The sequence below is a fragment of the Cydia splendana genome, chromosome 10 (genome assembly GCF_910591565.1).
Source record: "Cydia splendana chromosome 10, ilCydSple1.2, whole genome shotgun sequence".
NCBI lineage: Eukaryota > Metazoa > Arthropoda > Insecta > Lepidoptera > Tortricidae > Cydia > Cydia splendana.
In genome coordinates, this window is record NC_085969.1 from 2,987,291 (window position 1) to 2,998,804 (window position 11,514).

The window sequence follows — 11,514 nt, forward strand, 5'->3', positions numbered from 1 at the left end:
ATTTTCATGTTAGATAAACACTGTTTACCTAATAACTAATTACATGGACTGAATTACATGAAATTACAGTTGCCTAAAAGTACCTATAGCCTTTGCGGCAAGACATCACTACTTAAAAACGGTTATTCCCACTAGTTACCACCACCAGTGGTCACAACTGAGAATATTTTTCTCAACTGTCCCCAGTAGGTAACAACTGTAAAAAATAATTCCCAGTAGTTACCACAAACAGCAACTCTCTTTGGTGGTAACTACTGGGAATAACCCTTAAAAACCTAACTAAAACAAAGATAATGCTACAAAATAAAGAGATTATGGAATAAACAAGTAATAAAGTTCCAGTAAGCATCGTAAATGTAAAACAATAGATAACTATGAAGCACTAATAAAAATTTGATGACTAATAATTAAATAACAATAAGATTGCTTTTAACTTGTGAGATCTCTTGGCTTTTCAACTATTTGTAACATAAATCAATGATAAACAATATAAGTATCTTCAAATATTAGAATTAGGAATAATGTAAAAATAATGAAGATATAACCAAGAGATATGTAAATGCTTAGTAACCCAAACCCTTATGCCCACAGAAATTTAGGGTTTATAGACTTTGGACTCTTTAGAGAGACCCCACACTAGCGTCTCCCGAGCGTCGGCGTCTAGTCAACTCTATGGCTGCTGCTCGACGCAACGTTGGCGCAACTGTGCAGCGACACCATTTTCCATAGACCTGAGGGCCTACCGCGAACCAAGTTCGACGTGTTGCCTCTCTGACACACTTGTAAATTCGTAGTACATGTGTTCTTATTCAATTCCTACTGATCTTTTACGCAACTTGGCTAAGTTTTACCGGACATTCCCTGCTTTCGATTGGATTTTGTACCTTGTGATTTTAACGACCCTGGCTACGTTTTACTGGACTTGATAATAATTATGTGGCGACCGTGGGTCAATGCGAGTGCAAGTGGACATTAACTAATATGTATAATAATTATACATTTTTATCTTTCTACATATTTTATTTAACACCAGAATACGTCCCTGTCGTGGCTAAGGTGCATGTGACTTTCCAAAAGATTGAATATGATATTATCTTTTTAGACCATTTTAACCCCATTCAACAAGAAATAAGGTTTAGAATTCAATATACATGCAATGTACTTCTAACTTATTTTGTAAGTAAATTGGTTGGTGCCTACGAGAACAAAAGCAGATAATAGGATTGTAATAGAACAATGCCATTGTTAGTACAGGTAAGTGAACAAGATCAGTTCAAAAAATTTTACCTATAAGTGTGACAGGCAGGCAACACGTCGAACGTGGTTCGCGGTAGGCCCTCAGACTACACGCCGACACTCGAAAGACGCTAGTGTGAAGTCTCTCTTTTATCCTTGCAATTCACTTGTTGTCCCGCTGTTGCAAATTGATATAAATTTTTGTACACATTAATTTAATATGATTATTATTGTTGAATAAATCATGATTTCTCTTCTTGATTCAACCTTTAGCATTACATACTTAATAATATAAAGAATCCACGGGTTTATCCTCTTCAATAAATCATTTAAAGTTTAAGCTTAAAAACAATTGTTACTTAACTGAATTATATTTACTGCAAATGTAGCATTAAATAAAAAAATCGTATACTGACAACTTTCAAAGTTTGCTAATGATCAAATGGAAATACACATTTGATGTCAAAATAATAGCAAAACACAATAATAGGTAATTATTATAAAATTTATAAACAATATTACAATGAAGACAATCAATGGATGAAAAGTAATTTTCATCATTCCATTGAAAAGCACATTATTGCATGGTAATGAAATAGCAATGCCATTAAAACAGCTTAACCCTTTGACGGACAGAGACGTGAAATGACGCGCGCAGCTACAACCTAATGTCAACCTTCGTGCATTTAGAAAAGGTTCACAATGATGCGCCGGGCATAATGGCCGCTGGATTCAAACTTTAAATTTCCCTAAGTAAAATTCTAAGTAGGAAAATTTAGGAAACTTAGGAAAATTTTAACTTAATCTTCCTAACAGTATGTTTTTTTAGATTGAAACATAAACAGCTTTCAAAACGATACATCAAAGAAAAACCTGGCCACTGTTTCACCACACTGCCATTGACAATTCACCATACATTGCTGGTTCAACAAGTTAACATAAATGCTATGTAAGTTACTTACTGACCCAGAAATGTACAGGTAATGGTCATTGTCAGGTGTCAAGTTAGTGAAATAGGCCTGATAGTTCGAAAAGACCAGAACAGTATTTACATTTCCGCAGTCAAACTTACAATATACCAATTTTGTGCAGTACAATAAAAAATATCACATACATTGAATTTTGGCAGTACACCATACCATCACAAATTTACGAGAAAACATCTATAGGCCTTGGTGATTGGTTTACTAGGTTGGACTGCGTGGGGCTCGCTAGAGGGTCCTGTGTTAGAGATTCATTCATCTTTGCTTCTATTGTAGCCATTTTTACAGCCTCTTTGTAAGCTCCTCTCTTTTTTTTGTTGAAACGCATCTGAAAAACATGACAAACATGTGCTTATGTCATTCTACTACGTTGTTATATTGAGTACTGCGCGCAAAGCAATTATAGCTTGTTTTTAATCTACATTAAGGTATCTATTATGTTGAGCTGTTATCTTTGCACTTATCATAAAAGGAACTTAAAAGAAATCATACTTTCAATAGGTTAAATTGATACCAGCTGTGTCTACAGATTTACCAATGTGCTTTGCCCCTTTCTAAAGACTATATGCTAAAACCGCATGTCTATTACTACATAATCAGAACAAAATCGAATTTGGATTATGGATAGTTCAGGCCTTCAAAAAATTGCAGACAGAGAGAGTTATTTTTCCATTTGTTAGTAGAGGTTGGTAGAGGTTTGGATTAAAAATGCAGTCAATGAAAAACTATTATACTCAAAACAAAACCCAAAACATGGAATGAAATCAAAACAATTTAAGACTGTTTGTTCTAGGCATTCCACGAAAGTAGATGACGTAATTTAACACAAATAAGATGATGAATCATATGAGGTAAATGCATAAGAATAAAGCTGTAAAAATGAGAACTAAATGAAAAATGTACCTTGAAATCCTCTAAAAATGGACTCAAACTGTCACATGGCATTAGTGATGATGTGGTTGAAGCAAACCATGCAACATGGGCTCTAGCTGTTGGTGTTACGCTTAGCACTCTCCCGGGCCACCATGGAAACCCTACCACTTTACCCCAGACTATATCACCAGGCGCTACACCCACAAATCTCCCCCCGGCACCTTCCATCTCTGTAGCCGGGAAATTCGGTACCAAATCGCTTTCCCAATCGTCTGAACCACTCTCTGCAACGTCCTGCTCATTCCGCCTCTCGTAAGAATTACTACTCAACCTCCTCAGACTTATAGACAGCTTCTGTTTTAGGCAGTGCTCTTTAATATCACTAAAGTAATTAATAGACTCACTTTCAGTAACATTTTCATCCCGGGTCTTTTGGAACTTGTGTTTCTTTTTATGTTTTGCCTTGTGTTTTTGTTTCTTTTCTAGGGGATCCACAGCAGGATGAGGGCTATTGGAAACATTGTTACGGGGAGACAGAGCTCCAATATGTTTAGATGAACTCCGTACCACTGTCTTGATTGTAATGGTGTTTTTCTTGGCTTGTTTTTTAGCTTTTTTCAATGCTTTTTTCGCAGCCTTTAAATCTGGTTTGGTAGGTTTACCCATGTCACATGACACACCAGAGTCCTCATTGTAGTCTCCTGTTATGGGCGGTATTTTGACTACAGTGCCTTCACCTTCACCAAAACATATTTTTAATGTTCTTGCACTCTGGAACATGGATGTGAATGAAGGATCATTATCCTTAGGATCTTTCTCACTGTCACTGGATACGCTAACAAACGCCATTTCTTTTGTAGGGCTATAAAGTGAACTTTCGACCTTGACACTTGACTTTTCACTACTCTTATTAGAGTTTTTAGAGGACCCTTTCATGGCGTTAGAAATCTCACTCGGCTGCAGACGCGATATTCTTGGTATTAGAGAGTTGCCTTCGAGATACTTTTTCCTGGAATTTGATGGTTCGATGTTATCGTGGGCAGTGTCGTCATCGGAGTCGAGCTTCCGTTTCTTAGACACGTCCACGTTTTCGCTGTTCTCATTACAGATGCCTTTACAATTGGAGCACAAGACCTTCCGCGGTCTCAATCGCACCGTCATCTTTTGCTTTTGCTGCGGTTTAGCCTTGGATCCATTCTTTTTAGGCTTGTTCGGGTTTTCGGTCGCATACTGAGGCTCTTGGTATGTGAATCTTTGACTAGCGGAATGTAGCTTATCATCGGTATTATCGGTGGATGGAGTTGATTTGGAAAACGCTGGGTTGAGACTGTATACTCCAAAAGGCAAATTACTGGAAAATAATGGGGAAATTAGCTAAATATTAAGTTTTCTTCGAAAATAATCGATATACAAATAAGTCGTAAAAATGCCTGTACCAACCCTTTGTTAGAGTCCAAAAGTACACCTTGAAATTTCTTATTTTCAGAACTGTAGGAAACCACTATTAAATCAGCCAACGCTTCCTCGACATGCACTAATATTTGTGAATTCTTTTGAATAGTCATATCGGCTGTTGCAGCAACAGCCGCCATATTTTGTTAATATAATTTCATAGACAATAGAGTTTTAAAAAAATGTCTGTGGCTCTAGTGATGTAGCTTAAATAAAACTGGTTTTTGGTATCTAAATTTAAATGTACATAAATAAACCTTTTCTTTCCGTATTACATAATTATCAAACTTATACTGGGTCAAGCAAATCTTGTCAGTAGCAAACGGCGGCAAATTTGAAAAATCGCGGGTTAGCAACACTGTGTTCGAATAATTCGAAAATCGCGTGTCATCTGTGTTTTATCTGTGGAATGTGGATCGCGAATGACAGCCATCATCTTTGTTTACATTCTGAATCGATTCTATTTCAAGAGATATTTCTGCTGTGTCACCATTAAATACCAATATATTAAATAAGATTGTGCTTAATCAAAGCAACGATGCCTACAATGCCTACAGTGCCAACTGAAAAATCTAATAAAATATTAAAATCCAGTAGGACATCCACCTGCTGAAGCAATGATTTTATTCATACATTCTTGTTTAACGGCATAGTCCACTTCTAATTTTATTTTGAGATCTTCAAATTAGTTAATCATTTTTATCAACACACCGCTTTTAAATTGTCCGTCCATACCTATTAATAACAATTTCAAACATTTTCAATAGAAAATCCGCGAGTGACAATTTGAATTGACGGGCGCGCTCAGCGGAAAAAAAAGTTTTGGTTCGATGTACATTGTACATTGCTGCTTTTCTTAGCGCAATACTACTCTTTGAGTGTTGCCCTACTTTAGTTTGCTTTACTGTTTGCTACTGACAAGATTTGCTTGACGCACTATATTTTAACAGTTTTATGGTAATTTAGTACATAGATTCCATTTCATCCTTATACCTTGCAAAGTTGACACCAAAAAAGTGGTATGGCTCTAATTTTATCGATAATATATTACTGATTAAACAACTGTACCGATATTCGAAACCTAAGAATAATATTTAGAATGGCAACATTGTGTTGTCGGTCGTATTGTCCTTTTCTAGCATATACGTCCCTCTCTCTCTCTCACATTCCCACCACAGAGCAGTTGGTTTTGACAGGTGTTTGACAGATACCGCCAAAACAAATTTCCAAGTCATTGGCTTGCTGTTTTTCCATCTAGAAGGTCGTGAAGCTAAACTGCTGGTGAGTTTTTGAATTTGTACCCCAGTTTAGCTGACTATATTGAAAAACAGTTTCTAACGGCTTTTGCCGTTCGAAATAAATATTTAAATTTAGTTGTCCGTTAAACTATCTAGCAAATAAAAACGATCCGGAATAGTGATGTGCAAGTGTTTTCAAAGGCTGCCTGCGCGCACCGTGGCTATGCCAATGAAAATACTAAAACACATGTTAGAAAACACATCGAGCTGGTAAAGCGTGCACGTGTCACCATTATAATTTAATTTTATACCTACATTAAGTCTCTTCAGAGTCTTGTTAGTTTAAATCTTTGTGTGTGTGTATAATAACGGTTGAAATTATAATACTTAAATGGTGATCTGTGGAGGCATACCCTTCAGTTTTCAAGTGATTTGTGTTTTCGAATACGAAAGGATCGGATAGTTAATACGTGTTACGTAGAACCTACGTATGAAGGTAGAAGCTTATAGACGTGTAGGTTTTATCTGTCCAAGTATCTATCAGCAATTTGTCTTTTTATCCCGTTCCGGGTTAATATAATATTTATTGCAAAATTTATTTTTTGGTAATAAACTTGCTGATAAATAATGTGTACCCGCTTAGGAGTCGACGAAGCCCCGCTTCGCGGGGCTTCTATTTCCGCTCTGAGGGACACAAGGTAACGATCAAACCTACATCGCAAACATTGCATTTATTTTTGTGGAAAGTGAGTACTTCGGCAGTACATAAACTTAAATCTGACTAAACATAGAGAGAGATTAGCATGGCTCTGCGCAAGAATGACATGCGAAATCGTGAAGTATTTCACTCTTTATCTACCAACTTATATCTCTAAAAAAAAAAAAAAAAAAATGGTTAAAATGTAGGTAGGTACCTACTTAAATAAATAACTTAGCAGGTACTTACAGCCTAAAAAGGTTAAGGAAAGAACTCTTACATGTAGTTGCTATATGTGCTTGTGTTATTTTGGATTTGAATAATTTGATTATTAATTCTATACGTAACTACATACAAGAGGGTCAATTCTTAAGCCTACCTACCTACCTACATAAATAGTACACTTGTAAACGTTTCAAATAAAATCGGAAGCCTGTGATTTGGAAAGGCATTAACGATACGGGAATCTTTAGATTGATTCATTGACGAAGACGCATGGTTTGGTTCATATTGTCAAATTATATTAGTTAACTGTAGAGTTAAAGTTTAGTTTTGGCAAATCTGCGCGTCACCGTGAATGACACTCTCTAAAAGTGCTTGTTAAAGCCTGCTTAAAGCCTTTCACCTTGTCGAGCAAGGAACCCGCAACTAAGGGAATATTACCCACAGGGTATTTGATTTGAATGATATTCTTAAACCTACGTCTGTTATGGTTCCACCTTCGTGAGGTGTGCCTAAGAGAATCTTTTATTCGTTCACAAACTAACGTCATGTTATTTGTGATAAAACCAATATATTATGTACCTATCTAAGCCTGCGCAAGGCTGCCATGTTTCCACCTGCGTAAGGTGTGCCAAAGAATCTTTGATTCGTTCACAAACTGACGTCAAGTTATTGATGATGATATTATAACCTATGTAAGCCTGCGCAAGGCATGTCAGACATATTCACAGAAATATAAATGATATGGTTATAACACAAGCGAGCGAGTAGGCCACAATCAGAAAAATATTACAAAGATGAATTTGTAAATATCTCCTCTTATAGAAAGTAAAAAGGGTTTAAAATAATGTTTTGGGTAAAAATCAGTCGAAATAGGCAAGGCTTCGTTATTAGAGTTTTCATTTCTGTCTACCAATCTATTCTAAGGGTCCCGAACACCCTGTTGGCTAAACCCAAAACTGGGCTAATTAACTGTGATAAAAGTGAAAACTACTTACTATTTACAATAACATTTCTAAAATCATAAAAGGTAAAAAATAACCTAAGATTCCAGGCCTATTTCGACTCATTTTTATTTTAAAGATAATAAAATCTTTGCAACCTAATATATAAATATAATTGTGGTCTGGAGACGCTAAGCCTCATAACTTGGGCGGCATAGATAATACTAAGAAATTTAGTCGCTGAATTTCGACTATAAGCCCAGGCAGAATATTGATAATTAGAATAAGGAGTGGTCAATCCTCCAAGGTCCAGATAATCTGTGGACTCTAATTAAATCAGGCTCGGTAAGCTCACGACACGACAGAGCTTACGATTCCATTCTGAAATAAGCTATGTTTACAATATATATTACTCATAGTGTGAAACAAACAGCCTGCTCAAGGTGTACAAAAGGTCCGTTTAACGGCCCTATGAATATCTAAAAACCTTTGAAGTCTAGGCCTGCTAAGGCAGACTAGAAATAAATACATATGATCCCAATGTAAGAGCAGCTCACAGTTGCATAAATTATATTTGCCTCGAGAGCACTAGTCTTTCAGTTAACATGTTTACGAGTACCTACCTATGTACACAATATGACCAAGGTTACCTACCTATTTAATTATTATATCCCTGACTGCCATGGTATGGGAAATTATTATGTGCTGGCGGTGCTGCACAAGCATGTTTGAAATAAAATATACAAAACTGGCCTAACGGGCGTTTATGAATTATGTATTTTACACCCTTATGTCTGTATTGTGACCCTGGAAGTTTTAAACCACCTGTATCGTAAGTGCTCCCATGCACGGATTAAGTTTATTATAAACTACCCATGCCCTAACCTCAAGGGCAAGTGCTTCTATGCACGGACCAGATACTGATACCACTTAATTCACTTATCATGACTTGTCATAGTTTGATACTACACGTTTAACAAATTTAAGAACGTGGAATGTACCCACTACAAAAGGTTTTTAAAAACAGTGACTGAATGGTTTGCACGAGAGGTTCTAGCACAACTTCTGGGCGGTCACGCCTAGGGCATGACCCTCTAGTTCTCAATTTATACAAAATTATAGCATTGTGATACTGTTCGCTTGCACAATAAAATAGAGAAACAGGAGCACGCCTTGCGAAAAGGCGAAGCTATTTTGAAACGCCAAACTTTCAAAAATGGATTGAAATATATAAATATGTCTTTGGTGTGGAACATGTACACCCAAACAAATGCAGTCATTTATTATATGTTGGCAAAACTCTGCCAAAGTATTAGTCTGTCTGAACAGCGTTACCTGAAGGCATCAATGCACATGAATCTCTTGAAACATGGTGGATTAATTAATTTACACCCCGCCTGTGTCTTGCTCTTACCAAATCCACAAGTTAAGGACCTCAACCTATCTAGGTACCCTTCTTGCCCGAGACCTGAAAAAATGTTCACAACAATCTCATGCAGTCAAGTGTCGGAAAACTAGGTCCACACACTTAGCGCTACTGTGAATATATATCTAAAAAGTCTGTAGACTGCCTTCCAGGAGGCGGGATGCTAATAGACTAGCCTATATAGTAGGCCAGAGATATAGTATTCAAAAGCACACTGATCCAAATCCAGTAATATTATATGTATTTCAAAATATAAAATAATTGACAATTCGGCGTATATTTGATATCAAAAAGTTACAATTATCCTTAGTTCATAAGGAGGATAAGTATACATAAATATCAAATAGATTCGACAAAGTGTTGACTCTATCATTGGATGAAATAGGTCCCTCTTAAAGGGCCTCTGCGCTGTTGGCTTTGGGCCCACGGGTGCCCGGCAAAAGGTCGGGGACCCCATGGTCCGCACAGTTATTGCAAATAATGTATGATCACTAAATAAACACACGAATTTGCATTTTGGTTAAAAACACATATGCGATGAGCTAAGGTTTCGAATTAAGTACCTTATTCTTAATAATTTACACACTGGAAAGAGGAAACTGAATATTCAGAATTAAGCAATGCTATGCATGGTTTACATAAATTAAACCACTTTAGCGTTCAGAACCAATCAAGCTTATGCCTACTAGTAGGCACCAGATAAGGTAAACTACTCTTATATAGAAATCTCTGCATATATAGAAATTAATGAGTACAATAAAGGTCACTTGATGATAGCTAAACATGAATATAAGCAGAATGAGGCGGCACCTTTACAAATATAATTGATAAGGTTCTGTGGCATTTCTATATTAACCATTTGAACGCCAAGAGCACCAAAAAGCGTCATAACTAGGCGTGCCCACATGAGTGTTATGTTATGGCTTAAGCTCTCAAAGTAACCTTCACAATTTTAAGTAAGGTTTGTTTAGATACATTAGCTCGCGTTCGCGTTAGTAAAGCGTACAAAGGATTAAATGCATTTTTATAGCTATAACCAAGTACCTATATAGCTCACACTGACTCACAGTCATTAAAGGAATTCAGTAATTCCCTATGACATTTTAGTAAGTAGGTACCCAATATTAACTTTGTGGGTAGTGATAGTGAATTATAACGAATATTTAAAATATTCGTCTACTTAATCCCGAGGGATTCTGGAAATAAGAAAGGTCTTGTCCTTGTTATATTCCTGCAACTGCTTACTTTACTAGATAATTATTATCAAATTTGTTAATAATTGGGAGTTATAAAATAATAAGAACTACTCGAGTACTTTATGATTTTATTCTTTTCATACTTGAATTACATCACTCCTTATCACAGATGTTGTATGCTCCTTGAAGAGTAGACTGACTTATCTCATCTTCTTTTACCTAGTTTTCACATACATATAATTAAGTATAGCACCATTGTGGTGACTAATTTTTTCTCTTTGAACATTTATAAGTACATTAAGTACGTATATGAAATGTAAAGTTAGTAACATAATATAATGGTATATCAAATTGTATGCTTTACATAATACCTCTCTCCTCACAGGTGTTAAAATAAAGGGTGTACTACATAATTAATTAAACACTCGTAATATAATAATATTACATATACATAATAAGTACATGTATAATCACATTGGCTTGGCGTCTTCCCACCACCAGGCGATAACAAACACGTCTCAATATTATTCTTAGGTTTCGAATATCGGTACAGTTGTTTAATGACAGCGCACATAGGGGTAAATTCACGATCTACGGGGCCAAAATTATTTTGCGGGTTTTTGTATTTTTTAACGTTTTACGAAGTTGAAACAACTGTTTCATGATAAAAAATTTTAATTTATAGGGTAATTTTTTCAAAATTCTACTGATATGTAAAATTTCGACATCTGCACAAAAGAGAAAAAAAATTAAAAATATAGTAAAATGTATATAATAATTTATTACTGAAATAAAATCAGTTGCCATATTAAGCTACAGTCTCTGCTATGATGTTTTCTTCTTCGCTTCCGGAAGAGCACTCTGGGTTCGGATCGGCAGGCAATAGCAATTCTATCGTCTCTGTCAGTAAAGTACTGTGCTTTCTTTTTTTTTACTTTTCTCCTGCAGCTCAGTAAGGGGTCGGAACTCAAAAGTAAGCGATTCAAAATAACCGTGTTGCAGCTTTCTTTCGTAAACTTCCTTGCGAAATCAAGTCGATAAGATCGGAAATGCTTGTTACGCGCTTCTGCAGCTTCTTCAGTCAGCTGTCCAATGGGTAGTAACGCATTTTTTTTATAATAACAGCACCATGGACTAGTATCTTATGCATCGTGGGCGTCATGGGATGCCATCCGTATAATTTGACATATAGTTCTCCTGTTTCCTTTGCGTAACTGTCGTATTTTTCAGAGTCAATTTTGTGGCAG

General features: G+C 36.1%; 2 protein-coding genes and 1 non-coding gene across 3 annotated transcripts in view; 2 read left to right on the forward strand and 1 right to left on the reverse strand.

Annotated features, from left to right (window-relative positions):
* LOC134794194 (max dimerization protein 1-like) overlaps nt 1-11,514 on the forward strand; it is a 621,339-nt gene that overhangs the window by 555,579 nt on the left and 54,246 nt on the right. The window lies entirely within an intron of this gene.
* Nucleotides 1,800-4,722, reverse strand: LOC134794175 (PWWP domain-containing protein 2A-like). The gene is made up of 3 exons (XM_063765897.1): nt 4,533-4,722; nt 3,123-4,443; nt 1,800-2,547 (listed from the first exon to the last, which is right to left on the reverse strand). Exons 1-3 carry the CDS (start codon nt 4,682-4,684, stop codon nt 2,386-2,388), a joined length of 1,635 nt encoding a protein of 544 aa, XP_063621967.1. The 5' UTR covers nt 4,685-4,722; the 3' UTR covers nt 1,800-2,385.
* Nucleotides 6,533-6,636, forward strand: LOC134794648 (U6 spliceosomal RNA). The gene has a single exon (XR_010144708.1). It is a non-coding gene; the product is annotated as a U6 spliceosomal RNA (small nuclear RNA).

Excerpts from the sequence above, each read along its gene's own strand:
- LOC134794175 (XM_063765897.1), bottom strand. The coding sequence starts at position 4,684 with ATGGCGGCTGTTGCTGCAACAGCCGATATGACTATTCAAAAGAATTCA. Across the intron at positions 4,444-4,532 it reads CTTTTGGACTCTAACAAAGG|TAATTTGCCTTTTGGAGTAT; the intron begins GTTGGTACAGGC and ends ATTATTTTCCAG. Across the intron at positions 2,548-3,122 it reads CATTTTTAGAGGATTTCAAG|ATGCGTTTCAACAAAAAAAA; the intron begins GTACATTTTTCA and ends CATGTTTTTCAG.